At 47.2% G+C, this 14,936-nt stretch overlaps 1 protein-coding gene across 1 annotated transcript in view; it reads left to right on the plus strand.

Moving 5' to 3' along the window:
• Window positions 1-14,936, plus strand: part of PARVA (parvin alpha) — a 180,010-nt gene that overhangs the window by 143,244 nt on the left and 21,830 nt on the right. Inside the window, exons 7-12 of the mRNA XM_070383944.1 lie at window positions 1,305-1,363; window positions 2,956-2,975; window positions 4,480-4,541; window positions 5,203-5,271; window positions 7,890-7,991; window positions 9,030-9,102. Coding sequence (XP_070240045.1) covers window positions 1,305-1,363; window positions 2,956-2,975; window positions 4,480-4,541; window positions 5,203-5,271; window positions 7,890-7,991; window positions 9,030-9,102 — 385 coding nt within the window. The remainder of the gene's footprint in view (window positions 1-1,304; window positions 1,364-2,955; window positions 2,976-4,479; window positions 4,542-5,202; window positions 5,272-7,889; window positions 7,992-9,029; window positions 9,103-14,936) is intronic.

The following is a 14,936-nucleotide window of genomic DNA, read 5'->3' on the forward strand; positions in this document are numbered from 1 at the left end:
CTGATGAATGCATCTCTCTCCTCACCTTCATCAGAAGGTCTCCCTGAACCCCAGCACTGCTTCATCAGCTCACATGCCCACATAAACCAGCACTCAGTTGACTAACAGTAGGGACTTCTCTTGGTCCACTGGCTAAGACTCTGCGCTCCCAAAGCAGGGGACCCAGGTTTGATCCCAGATCAGGGAACTAGATCCTGCATGCTGCAACTAAGACCAGGGGTAGCCAAATAAATTAATTTTTTAAAATTGACTAATAGCCGCCTCTGTCTCTCCGAACAGCATTCTGATCGTCCCTGTGCTCCCCGGACTCTGCCTTTTTTGCTGGGGCCATTCCTCCCACTAGAGTGGTCTCTCATCTGTGTCCAGCCCAATCCTAGGCTGACCCTGCCAGCTGAAAGCACTTGTTCTGGTCCTGCTCTCAGCACTTCCTCTCTGCAGGGGGCGACCATGTTATTGCTTATCCACCACACATTTGAGAGGGAAAGAAGATCCTTTTCTAATAATTGAGCTGGGTCCTAAGGCATAAACCAGGGGCTTGTTTGAGGAAAACCTTCTTGCTTACCTGTTCATCTACCCCATTTTATTCTTAAGTTCCTCGAGGTCCGAAACTGTCATAAGTCCAACAGAGGGGCTTGTACGGAGAAGGCACTGATTACTGAAATGGAGAAGAAAGAGGATGAGTTGATGGGAGGGGGTAGACAGATGATGGGCAGATGGATGAGTGGATGGACTTACAAAGTGCTTACCCTTTTCTCAGAGCATAAGCTAGTTACCTAAGGACTGTACTACTTACTTAAAAGCTCCCCTAGTTAAACACTTTTTAAAAACTCTCCTCCTGAGTTCTCCAAGTTGGCCTCAGTTCCTCCACCCAAACCCACGCCCCTCCCCCCCTTCCCCCACCCCGCCCCCCAGTTAAATGTGTTTCTCGGCTTCCCACTGTGGCCCCAGTCGGAGGGCAGACACACCCTGGCCTTCATTTCCATTTGGTTTACTGTGGATTTCTCCAGGAGGCAGTGTGCTTCCAGCAGAAGGTCTTCCAATAAAGAAAGAAAAGAGTCACCATCCAAGAAACAGCCGACTTGTTTGGAATAAACACTAATTGCACTTAAGTATAAATGGTACAGTCCAGTCCCAGGAAACCAGGGGCCTTGTTTCACTTCTAGCGGTATCTCATCGCTGGATTCATTTCTTAAATGCCAGTAACTTTCTCAGTATCAGGAATGTTAATCAGTTTTTTGTATTTTTCTAAAGCATATTTTCTCTCCTCCTCCCCAACCCTCTCCCCACCCCACCCCCGTTTTCAGAAACGAGAAGGAATCCTCCAGTCTCGGCAAATCCAAGAGGAAATAACTGGTAACACAGAGTATGTCAACACCATTGTTGCCAGCGATTCTGTAATGGAACACAGATGTTTCTCCGAAATTCATCCATTTGCTGATATTTAGTTTTCATTTATTGGGATTGCAAGAGGGATTAGACTTCAGCCAATGATTATAGTTTAGCCTTTTCCGTGCATTCAAAACATGCCTCTCAATGCTTAAGGTACAAACTTGGGTGGGGAAGTGGGGAGAGGGAATTAGCCGTGATTGAAAAATTCTAATTTTGTGGCACTCCAGGAAAAAGTGTGCCCAAAAAAGCCAACCAGCATGAAATCGTCATGCCATAAACATGGGATTGAATTTAAATTGTTAACCTTCAAAAGGACGTTTTTCTTCCTTTTCTGAATCTGATTTATATGGTCACGTGCCATGACCCAGAAAGTCCCTCTCTACCTTACAGTGGTGGAGTGGATTTTTTTTTTTTTAATTTACATTCACAGAAACTGGAATATCCGAATATGTAAGAGGTTTGTCATAAGAAAGATAAGTTTTGTTCTCAAGCACAAAGAGTGGGATGGTGTGTGGGGTCTGAGATCGGTGGGCAGGCCTGAGCCCTGGCCACACGCAAGACCAGGCAAAATTTATTTGTATCTTCTCCTGCTCCTCCAACTTTCCTCTATAATCCTTCAAACAAGAAGAGCCAGTGGAAAGGGCAGCAGCACATGAAGCAATGATTACACCCCCTAAAACCTCACCACCCAAGGATGGAGGAGAAAGCCATCCTTGGTTTACTTGACTTGAACACTGAGTTCATTATTCTTCGTAGTACACTACCTGCAAGCCATTGCTTAATAGGTGATAGATATACAGTTAGAATAAACATAATAAGAATTGAGAAAAAAGATGTATTTAGCATTTAGTATATACTAGAAATTATACTGAAATATTTGTATATATTAACTCATGTAATGCTCAGAACATCTGATTGAGTTGTTTACCATGTTATCTTCATTTTAAGGGTAAGCAACTTGGAGCCCAGAGAGGTTTGGTAACTTGCCCAAGGTCACACAGCAAGGAAACGGCTCTGTAAGACTTAAACCTAAGTGGTCTGTCCCTAATTCTTGTGCTCTTACTACTTTGCTGCATCACTGCTATGAGTATGGTTCCGATTCCTGCCCTCTTTGAGAAAACCTATGCTAGGTCAATGGCAGGTGCGCCTTGGTGGGTATCACAGGATGGACAGGAGAGAGCCAAACCTACCTTCCCAAGCCAATGCCTTCAGCAAACTGGGCAGTGAAATGCCATATTGGGATGGTCCCTGAGCCCTGCTCCTAAAACATCGTTGGGGATCCTGAATTTCTGAGTCCAGTATTTCTCAACTGTAAGCAATAATATGAGTTTATTTAAAGCAAGAAATAAAGTTAAAGCAAGTCCTTTAAGCATCACTTATACCAGGCTCTGTGTGAACACCAGTATATCTGTAAAGCAAAGGGGAAAAAGAAGTGGTAATGTGGTAAAGACCACCCATAGTTGGAGACTCAGTGCAGAATAAGATGCCAAGGAAGGAAGCTTTGGGGGGTCTGCAGCCAAAGGTGAGGAGAGAAGAGTCACACTGTTTTTTCTCTTCTTCCCGCAGGGCTCTTTCTGGAAGGCATGGTGAGTTGCGTAAGATTGTCCTCTGGTGCTGGTGACTGCCAGTGGGGTCTAGTTAATTCTGCAGCAGCTAAAGAACAGGCACTCAGCTTGCTTCCTGCCTGTCTGTCTGCGCCAGCCTGGTGACAGGGCTGGCTGGTGGGGAGGTGGGGTCAGCCGCTGGTGGGAAGAGAAGGAACCACGGCTGCAGTCCTCCTGCAGGTCACTAGACTGTCGACACTGCTGGGCTTCTGCATGGGTCCTGGGCGCTCGCAGGGCAGTCTTGCTCTGCAAATATTGTGGAAGTAGAGCAAGTGATGCGCACAGCACAGTCCCCTTTCCCTACTCTGTCCAGCCCTTCTCAAAGCTGCTTCTTTGCTCATCACACCTCCTACCTCTCCCATTTCCCAGAACCTTGGGTTTATTTCTAAGGTCTCTGAATGTCCAAGATCACAATTCCCATTCTCAGATTTAATCATCAAGAGTGGGTGCAAGAGTGGGAGAGGCAGCGCAGGACCACGAGCCTCCCAGGCCTGGGCTCTTCTCGGAGACTCCCCATTCCCATTGGCAGATCCGTCTCCACTCTTTCTTTCTACTATTTATTTTTTATTTGTTTATTTGGCTGCATCGGGTCTTAATTGCAGCATGCAAACTGTTAGTTGCGGCATGTGGAATCTAGTTCCCTGTTCAGGGATTGAACCCAGGCCCCTTGCATTGGGAGCAGAACCTTAGCCACTAGACCACCAGGGAAGTACCTCCTTCCACTATTTCACCCCTCAGATCAGAGGACCTAGGGGCTGTAGCAAGGAAAATCCCTGCAGGGGGCATGGCTTCACTATTTTCTCTGATTCTATATTCACTGTGGATAATATTTTGAAATATTCTAATCATACTAATAATAAATCAGCAGATACTTCAGAGTTTAAGGACCATGTACTTTCTAGTCTTTCATCCTCATAACCCACCTAGGGGAGCTTCATGTCCAGTGCACATTTTACAGAAGAGGAAGGCAAGGCTAAAAGGATTGGAGTGACTGGATCCCTCAGGAGCGGGCCTCCTTCTGTGGGCAGCTCTGTGGCTCCCAGTCTGCCTATCTGCCCTCTACCAGGAAGCCTGTCTGGGTTTTGAAAATTAGGGAGTGAAGTGATTTGATATTTGGATGATATTCTGCTTCCAGAAAGCTTCAGAAACACTTTAGAACCATGACTAAATCATGGTATCAAGGAATACAAAACTGTGAAGAGAAATGGCCAGTTCCAAGCCAGTCTGCCTGCTAGAGCCCCTCCAAACCCAGCCTAAAGAGAGTCGATGTAGAGGGTGGACACACGAGCTCACACACACACAGGGGGAGAGGCCCCCAAGATAAGAGTCCACCCCAAACCTCTGCCCAAGCCATTTCCCAAGTTTCCAGCACAGTTTATCCCCCAGAGAATTCTCACCTGGAGTTGACCACTAGTCTGTAGAGCCTGGGGCCTGGGGCCTGGGGCGGCACTAGCTCTGGGCTCTATTTGCTTTCTCTTTTTTTCAGAACGTGATGCCTTTGACACCTTGTTCGACCATGCACCAGACAAGCTCAACGTGGTGAAAAAGGTGGGAAAGAGGTGCCTGAGAGGGAGGGCGGGAGGGAGGAAGGGGAGTGAGGTGTCAAAAGACATCAGGAAAACTGCCCCCAGCAGCTTGCAAGCTTTCTGAAACTGGTGTCATGTCCAGATGACCACAAGCACAGGGCTTTCCTGCTTGATGTCTGTTTCACCTGTCTTGTTCTTGCTGGATGCCTTATCTAGTTTCTTTCTTCTCCCATTCAGATGACAGCATCTCTGGGAGGTTCTGAGGCTATGGGCCCCTGTCTTCCACCCACACTGAACCCCAGCCATCCCTGCTCCTCACGCAGACCTCCCTCTGTCTCCCTGGACACAGGCACCCGTACCTAGTGGAGGGGGGACCAGAAGGGACCCGATGTGGTCATTTCTCCTCTGGCCCCTGAGCCTGGGCCCAGGCACCCAGCTGTCATTCTGTCCTCTCACACCCCCTGCTCCTTGCCCAGTCTTGGGCCTGGCTATTTGAGTCATACAGTGCCTAGGACTGCAAATCCTGGGGGCCGCCCTTCTCTGTGGACACAGGAATTCCACAAGAGCTTCACTGGCTGCGCCCGCCTTGGCTGGACCTCGTCCTCTGTCCTCACGGTGGAGTCACGGGGCAGCCTCCAGGGCAAGATCTCCATCTCAAGGCCTGGCTTGTGCTTTTCTTCTAGACACTCATCACTTTCGTGAACAAACACCTGAATAAACTGAACCTGGAGGTCACAGAACTGGAAACCCAGGTGGGTGACAACCCCGAGTGCAGGGTCGGGGACAAGACCCCGCAGGACCACCACTGTTCCCAGGGCCCCCCGTTGCCGGGAGGCCTTCCACCCTGACCCTGGAGCTTCTCTGGGGAAGGGAGGGGAATTCTCTTCTACTCAGAGGGGTGAACTGCATGAGATTTCTCTGAATTTTTTCCTATTTTTCATTTTGAAAATCTGCAAAAATATTGTCATGAACCCCTGTGTACTCTTCACCCACATACACCAATTGTTAGCATTTGTCCACATTTAGGGATTTTTTTCCTCTTCCCACCTCTAAATACTTCAGCATACGTCTCTTAAGAACAAGTACATGCTCTTAGAGAATCACAATACAGTAATGACATTCAGGCAGTTTTAACATCAGTGCGGTGTTAACCTATTTTGGTTGAACCGTGTGAAATTGCTGATACTTGACTACTCTTGACATGAGCAGTGTCACATGGTTCAAAGAAACACAGATGTCCTGATATTCTCACCTGATACGTTTAGTCGTCATGTCTCTTTAGTCTCTTTTTAATAAAGAACAAATCCTCAGCCTGTCTGCCTAACACTGACATTTTTGAAGAATGAGAGCTATATGGTGCATAGAATCTGTTTCTCTCTCTCATGATTAGAGGTAGGTTATGCATGTTCAAGAGCAGGACCACTGAGACAATACTGTGTTCTCAGGTATTTTTGTCCATCAGTTCTGTACCTGGGGGTGGTAACTTTGATCACTTGGCTAAGTTGGCATTCTCCCAGATTTCCCTACTGTAAAGCTCCTCCCCTTTATAATTAATAGCTAATCTGTATTTAGCAGCTACTTTGAGACTATGTAATGTGTCCCATTTCCCAATCTCCTTTCATTTGCAATTAATTTCTAAGTGTGATTTTCTTTTGAATACATGGGCACCTCCTATATTTTTAAGGGTAATTCCCAGGTCTGTGACTGAGCTCTCCCTGGGTATGTCTCGACTCTGAGGCAGCAGCATATATGGGAGACGGGGACACTCTGCAGAAGTAATGATTCCTGGAGAGAGCTGGAATGAGCCCTTGGAACTTCCTTTTCACTTTTCATGGGCAGGGAAGGGGGTCTCTGCTGAGCACATGTGGGGTCTGTCTGCAAGTTTCACCAAGTCATTAGAACTGCAATCGGGGGTGGGAGCAGGCTAGGTCTATGGCACTCAGAGCTATGAGTAACCCTGACCCTAACCCAACGTCCTCCTTTGAGTTGACAGATTGGATTCTTTCATCCTCAACCCATTCCAGCCACATCCAGAGGAAGACCCAGCTAATCTGTGCCATGGAAGGGCCTTGATTTTGACACAGATGTTGGGGTCTGCTTCTCATGGTCCACCCTGGGGTGGCCTGGAATGAGTCATGCTCAGGCCCTACCTGCCTGACTTGAAGGCCAGATGGATGAACACAGGGAGGAAGCCACTCCTAGGTCAAGTTCATGCTCAGGGTGGTTTGCCCATAACCAAGATTGAGCCACAGCCCCACCAGCTAGTCACCCAGGAGAGCTCAGTCTCTGGGCCCAGCCCAGATTCTGGGTAATTCAGTCTAATATTTTAAAAGTTTCCTAAGATGCTTCCAAGAACTTTGACCTCTTGTGAACTCTAGCAACTGTTGTTTATACAAATGTTTGATGGCTCTGCCTCCTTTGAAAGGTTCTAGAATATCAGGTATGCACCTGACCGCTCATATCTTCACTCAGGCCATTTATCTTCTAGACCCACAGCACCTACTCCTTTCACACTCCCCTCATCTCACAGCCCCCACTGTGCCCACAAAGCCTGCCCAGCACACACGTGCCCCCCTCCCTTGAGTGGAAAGCCTGCACCCCCTGCTTGGCTTCAGCGCCTGTTGTTCCTTTTGACCAGGTTCTCAGCCAGTCAGGCCTCTGTTGTCCTTGATGGAAGGAACTAGCTCTAAGCCTCCTGCCATGGCCCTGAGCACACGGTTGTGCTTTGTCAGCAAGAGCCAGGACGTTGTGTCCTGACCGCTTTGTTGTTTTCCAGGATAAAAAATAACAATAGCTAATACGTGTTAAGTGTTGCCTACATGCCAAGCAGTGTTCTAGACAACATAAACATATTTATCCTTTCCCTCCTGCTTGCCCTCCCGAGCTAACTCCTGCTCAGCCCTCACGTCTCCATCCAGACAGCACCTTCTCCGGAAGCCTTCCCGGTGCCTGCCACGGGATGAGTGACCTCTCCCAGTCTCACGCAGGCCAGCATGTTGCCCTCCCTCAGAGCAGCAGCAGCTGCATGTCTGTCCTCCACAGGAGTCTCCCCACTGGACCGTGAGTTCCTCCAGGGCCGGAGCCACACCTGACCCACCTCTGTGCTCCCTGTGCCAGATCAGGGCTTGGTACAGAGTCGGTGCTCAATAAATACTGGACCATTTGAGATCAGGAGCATGGGCCTGTGTGTGGACCAGCCGGACGTGGGGCAGCAGGCCTTCCCACCTTGGGCCACTGTTCGTCAGTGCCCGCCAGCAGCCTGCCTGAGGACATAGCCTTTGGGGGCTGACCTGGAAGCTGATTGGCCCCTGGATGGGCCGGGGCTGGAGGGCTAGAGGGCCCAGTGCCTTCACCTGGCTCTCTCCTCCAGTTTGCAGATGGGGTGTACCTGGTGCTGCTCATGGGGCTCCTGGAGGGCTACTTCGTGCCCCTCCACAGCTTCTTCCTGACCCCAGACAGCTTTGAACAGAAGGTAAGAGGAGGCCCCAGCCCACATGCCTGACCCATCTTCCCATACTTGTACTGGGACCATCTGGGTAAAGGTGGCAGCTTCCTGTCTCCCCAGGGTCTTCAGTGGTTGGATGAGGGGGGCCGTGGTGACGCACAGCTGAGCTGGGAAGCAGCGACTTACAGGCCCCTGAGCATTCCTCCCCTGCACCCCAGACCCCTGGCCACACCCTCCTGCCGGGGGCCACAGCCCAGCTTCATCCCTCCCCAGAGGTGACAGGGAAGGTGGCTGCAAAGTGGTCGGATGTGAGGCTCCCTCTCAGCCGAGTTCTGATGCCTCTCCTGGGCTGCCACTGCCCGCCTGCTAGACAACGGGCATTTGGCCCCAAGCAGAAACCTTTCTCTGCCTCTTGAATGTCTTTTTTTCATAAACTTTATTTTTAGATTTATTTTATTTTTGGCCACACAGGGTCTTCCTTGCTGCTCACAGGCTTTCTCTAGTTGCTGGCGAGCTGGGGCTGTTCTTCATGGCGGTGCATGGGCTTCATGCTGTGGTGGCTTCTCTCATTGTGGAGCAGAGGCTCTAGGGCTCACGGGCTCAGTAGTTGCGGCTCGCAAGCCTAGTTGCTCCACAACATGTGGAATCTTCCCAGACCAGGGTTCAAACCGGTGTCCCCTGCATTGGCAGGCAGATTCTTAACCACTGCGCCACCAGGAAGGTCCTTTTGAACATGTCTTACTGTCTGATTCTTTCAACTGTGAGCACAGATGTTCCTGAGTTTACAGTCCTGGCAGTGACTCAGGAACACAGTAGGACACGGAGAAGATTTTTAACTCCTCCAGGAGTGCTTCACCAACAGAGGCTAGGCCTCGTCCACACTCTGTGTGGCAGCCCCACTTTGGCTGCCTTGTTTCTGCTTCAAAAGCCAGCCTCAGTTTAGCTCAGCCCCTGCCCCTCTGGCTACAGTGCTCGTTCTTCCACTTTCCAGGGGCAGGTCCCAGGGAGCCTCAAGGGGCCAGGAATGAATGTGCAGCGCCTCACACACTTCATTTCTCTTTCCAGGTCTTGAATGTCTCCTTTGCCTTTGAGCTCATGCAAGACGGAGGATTGGAAAAGCCAAAACCACGGCCAGAAGGTACTTTGCTCTTCCCTGGGTTCGTGGCAAGAGGCAAGACCTTCCCCTGCACACAGGCTTTCACGGCAGAGAGCATGATTCGTGTTTGATACCAGAGGGAAGACTGTCTTCTCTGAAACCTTCTTTGCGGTTGCAAGGGAAGGTGGGACAGGGTGCAGCTGCTCAGTTCTGGGGATCCTTGGTGAGCTGCAGATTGCACAGCCATGAGGGAAAAAAAAGGAACCTGAAATCCCACGTGTGGGATCATCAGTATAAGGGCCCATGCAGACAGGATGCAGAGCAGAGGTGCTGCTGCAGAACTGTCCTGGCCTGATTTCCAGGTTCTTCTGTCCCTGGACAGGGTGCTGACCTGCCTGAGAGCTATCTCCCAGGTAGGCAAGGGGAAGATGCAGAGGTCATCACAGGCGCTCTGCTCTGAGCGTAATTACCTTTTCTGCGCTCTGCCAGCTCCAACTCTGCCTAAGGACAAGGCTTGATTTGTCAGGTTTGCGTTGCAAAGGTTAAGGCTGAAAAAATGCAAAAAGCAGCAAAATGCTCCAGCAGCGCTCCCTTGCTTGTGCTTAATTAAAGCAATGTGCGCATTTGTGCATGTCGGAGGAGATGGTGGGAGTTGGGCTCAACTGGAAGGATCAGATAAGGCTTTTGTATTTTTTTTCTTTTATACTGGAGTATACAATGTTGTGTCGGTTTTAAGTGTACAGCAAATTGATTCAGTAATACACATAATGGATCTATTCTTTTTTAAAATTCTTGTCTCATTTAGGTTATTATAGAGTATTGAACAAAGTTCCCTGTGCTATATCATAGGTCCTTGTTGCTTATCTATTTTAAATATAACAGTGTGTACATGTCAGTCCCAAACTCCCAATCTATCCCTTCCCCTCTGGTAAACATAAGTTCCCTAAGTCTGTGAGTCTCTCTCTGTTCTGTGGTAAGTTCACCAGGATCATTTTTTCAGACTCTGCGTATAAGCGATATCATATTGTCTTCGTCCGGTTTACTTCACCTGGTATGACAGTCTGTAGGTCCATCCACGCCGCTGCAAATGGCATAATTGCATTCTTTTTAAAGGCGGAATAATATTTGTTGTATATATGTACCACGTCTTCATCCATTCATCTGTCATGGACATTTAGGTTGCCTCCACGTTCCAGATATTGTAAACAGTGCTCCAGTGAACATTGGAGTGCATGTATCCTTTCAAACCATGTTTTTCTCCAGATATATGCACAAGAGTAGGATCATTGGATCATATGGGAGCATTGTTTTTAGTTTTTTAAGGAATCTCCACACTGTTCTCCATAGTGGCTGTATCCATTTACCTTCCCACCAATAGTGTAGAAGTCCCCTATCCCCGCACCCTCTCCAGATTTTGTTTGTAGACACTTTGACGATGGCCATTCTGACTGGTGTGAAGTGCGATCTCATTGTAGTTTTGATTTTCCTTTCTCTGATAATTAGCAACGTTGAACACCTGTTCATGTGCCTCTTGGCCATCTATATGTCTTCTTTGGAGAAATGTCTATTTAGGCCTGCCAATTTTTGGGGGTATTGTTTGTTTTTATATTGAGCCACATGAGCTACTTGTAAATTTTGACGATTAATCCCTTGTTGGTAGCATTGTTTGCAAATACTTCTCCCATTTTGTGGGTTGTCTTTTCATTTTATACATAGTTCCATTGTTGTGCAAAAGCTTTTGAGTTTAATTAGTTTAGCTGACAATGGTGAAGCAAGTCTTGGAGGGATTTGATGCCAAGGCAGCGAGTTTGGACTTGATTCCATAATAGTAGGAGTCATGGAAGGTTCTTGAGCAGGTGGGTGGTGTGATCAGAGCTCTATTCCAGAGAGATGACTTGGAAGGCAGTGTGAAGAACAGATAGTTAAGTGTGGGACACCATCAGCAGCACTGGGGAACCTAAGAGGAAAAACAAGCTTGAGAGGGGACGTAAGCGTCAGCTTTGGAAACCTTGAGGTTTTGACCAAAGAGAATTGGAGTTCAGGCCAAAGACCAGGGCTGTGGTTATATCATTGCAAGTCTTCCACTTATACACCAAGCGAGAATGGAACAACAGGAAAGCATGTAAAGAAAAGGGAAGGGCTAGCAAAGGCAGTGGCACCCCACTCCAGTACTCGTGCCTGGAAAATCCCAGGGATGGAGGAGCCTGGTGGGCTGCAGTCCATGGGGTCGCTAAGAGTCGGACACGACTGAGCGACTTCACTTTCACTTTTCACTTTCACGCATTGGAGAAGGAAATGGCAACCCACTCCAGTATTCTTGCCTGGAGTATCCCAGGGATGGAGGAGCCTGGTGGGCTGCCGTCTATGGGGTCGCACAGAGTCGGCCACGCCTGAAGCGACTTAGCAGCAGCAGCGACAGTATCTTGTGGGAATGCCTTTACTCATGAGGCTGGAGGACAAAGCAAGAAAACCAGAGGAAAGAGGTCGATTGTGAACACATTAGTTGGTCCTTGTCTCATGACGCTTTCCAGACCTCAGTAACTATCAGCTGGCCAGCAAAAGCCAGTTTCTTAGTCCTATTTATCACCTTGTTTTGAGCACCTGGTTGCTGCCAGAGGTGAAGTTGTAGCAATGCTGTTGTCCCTTTTGAGGCTTTCTCCCTGCAAGGCCACTCGAGCCATTCTAATGCCTTGAAAAGTGGGCTCTAAGCGGTCCTGTGGCCAGCTGTTAAAAGCACCCTGCTTCTGGGTATGGGAAATGTAGCAGGAAGAGTTCTGGCCAGCATTTCAGCTGCATCTTCTTGATCTGCTTAATGTGAAACTTCCTGGTTACAGATTGGAAGTTCTCCTTCTGACACCAGTTTTCAAGCATTTATAGCCTTTAACACAGTTTTTCCAATATCAATTAATCTATAGGGATATTTCAGCATATAGATGACATTTCTTATATAATTATTGAACTGCTTAATATGAAATTTCCTGAGTGATGTGAATGGAAAAACACGTCTGTTTTATTTGCTATTATACTGGGCACTATGCCCATGCTGAGAATTTCCAGTGCATAAAGTAGAAGTGAAATGGAATTCTGTGAGACTGTACTTTGTGAGACGTGTACCCCAGCATTCTCTCTTGTTTCTTTGCTTCTACCTGGGAAGTGAAATTTGGTAGTAAATGCTGTAGACTTTTCAAAAAGTGCTAATCTAGGTAGTTTTTTGAGGGTGTTTCAACATCAAACTGGCTGTAGCAGAGGCATTTTTTTATGGCAGACATTTTTAAGGTCAGGAAAATGCTTCCTCTGCCATGCTGCTTCACACTCAAAGCTCTGTTATACCTGGAAATCCCCTGGAAACTTTGGGTTTCCATCTCAGATGACTGTTGCTACTCACGCTTCATAATCTTTTAGTGCCCCAGTTGCTGCTCAGTCATGTCTGACTCTCTGCAACCCCATGGACTGCAGCACTCCAGGCCTCCCTGACCTTCACCATCTCCTGGAGCTTGCCGAAATGTATGTCCATCGAGTCAATAATGCCATCGAACCATCTCATCCTCTGTCATCTCCTCCTCTTCCAGCCTTCAATCTTTCCCAGCATCAAGGTCTTTTCTAATGAATCAGCCCAGTTAGTGTAAATGCAAGCCAAGCTTTAGCATCAAGTTCATGGCCAAAAGAGCAGCTGAAATATCGGCATGAAGGTGGTGGCTTTTTATTTAGGGTGTCATACCATGCCTCTTCAGTTGCACATGACCACTCTGTAATCATTCAAATAGACTCATCTTTGAATATGGTTAAGATACCAGCACTCTAGGCAGATGGGGACTAGAAGACACATAGAACCAGATAGGAATGAAGTCTGCATGTAAGACAGCCAGCAGGCAGATGGAATGTCTAAAATATAAGGAGTCTAAGAGCTGGGACCAGGCTACTTCAAACAATGCTGAGAATCCAGGCAGGTTAGTTGTAGATGATCAATACTGTTTGTGGAAGGATTTGGTCAGAGGCTGGAAATATGGGAAATGATTGAACTTCCCTCCCCCATTCCCTTAGGAGATAGTTTATAGACCAGTGGAAAAATTTTGAAGCTCTGATACAAGTGTTAGCAAGGATGTACAGCAACAGAGGCTTGCTCTTTGTCCTTGTGTGCTTGCATGCTAAATCACCTCAGTCGTGTCCAACTCTTTGTGACCCTATAGACTGTAGCTTGCCAGGCTCCTCTGTCCATGGGGTTCTCCAGGCAAGAATACTGGAGTGGGTTGCCATTTCCTTCTCCAGGGGATCTTCCTGACCCAGGGATCAAACTCACATCTCTTATGTCTCCTGCATTGGCAGGCAGGTTCTTTTACCACTAGTGCCACCTGGGAAGTCCCTATTTGTCCTAGGTAATACATTTAAGATTTTATCATAGGGGCCTCCATGGCACAGTGGGTAAGAATCTGACTGCCAATGCAGGGGACGTGGGTTTGATCCTTGATCCAGGAAGATTCCATGTGCTGTGGAGCAACTAAGTCTGTGCGCTCTGGAGCCCACAAGCCACAAGTACTGAAGCCCATACTCCACAACAAGAGCAGTCACCACGATGAGAAGCCTGAGCACCACAGGTAGAGAGTAGCCTGCCTCAACTAAAATAAAAGAGCACCCGCAGCAGCTAAGTCCCAGAGCAGCCAAAAATTTAAAAAAATAATTGTATTTAAGATTTATCATACAAATGTAAATGTATGATTCAAAAGGTCCACGTCCTAATCCCTGGGACCCATTATTACCTTACATACTAAAAGAGATTTTGCAGATGGAAGTTGAGGATCTTCAGCTGGATCCTCATTGGAACCCCCAGATGATCCAGGATAACCAGAGTGATGCAACATGAGAAAGACTCCACCAGCCATCGCTGACTTTGAAGATGAAAGGAGGCTGTGAGCCAAAGCATGCAGGCAGCCCCTAGAGGGTTAGAAAAAGCAAAACAGATTCTCCCTGAGAATCTCCAAAGGTGAACACAGCCCTGCTGACACCTCGATTTTATCCCAGTGACACCCGTTTTAGATTCTGACCTTTAGAATTGTAAGATGATAAATTTGGATTTTTTTAAGCCACCAGATATATGATAATATGTTAAAGCAGCAATAGAAAACTAATATACCCTATGACTAACAGTTCCACTCCTAAGTACACAGGTCCATATACCAGGCCACTAGTCTAAGAATATCCATAATAGACTATACTGGCATATGCATCCCCAGTAAGCAAGCTAAATACATTGAAGTACACTCATACCATGGATTATTGCACAATGGCAACAATAAAAAGGAATGAAGTGAGAAATCACGAGAGAGACTTCTAGTTGCTGAAGCATGAAGAGGTCAGTGATTATCCTCTGCAAAAAAAGCAAGTGTAAAACTGGACAAAATGCTCAAAAGCAGCCATTTCAAGGCACTGAAAACTCACCAGAAGTAGTCAAGAAATTGAGAAATTTTCTTGAAAGACAACAGAGCAGAGTTAGTTAGTGATACCTCAACAAAACCATAAAATATACATCAATGAAATTGTTTAAAGGATGAATCCTATAAACAATTTTGAGTAAAAAAAAAATTCACAAAATAATGTGTAGTATAAATCTGTGTATTATGAAGTATAAAAATAGGCAAAACTACAGTTTGATGTTTAAGGTTCATATATTGCTGATGGAACGTAATCTTACATCCTATGTATCAAGAGTAATCGTGATAAAAGTGGGGATAGTGGCTACCTTTGCAGGGTGACTGTGAACCTGAATGCAGAGAGGAAGGGGGTGCTTCTAGGGTACTGGCAATAGTCAACCTTGGACATGAATTGTGGTTACATGAGGGTTTTCATACAACTGTTTAAAACTCTGTGTGTGTGTGTATAGC

Source organism: Bos mutus, chromosome 15, assembly GCF_027580195.1.
Source record: "Bos mutus isolate GX-2022 chromosome 15, NWIPB_WYAK_1.1, whole genome shotgun sequence".
Taxonomy (NCBI): domain Eukaryota; kingdom Metazoa; phylum Chordata; class Mammalia; order Artiodactyla; family Bovidae; genus Bos; species Bos mutus.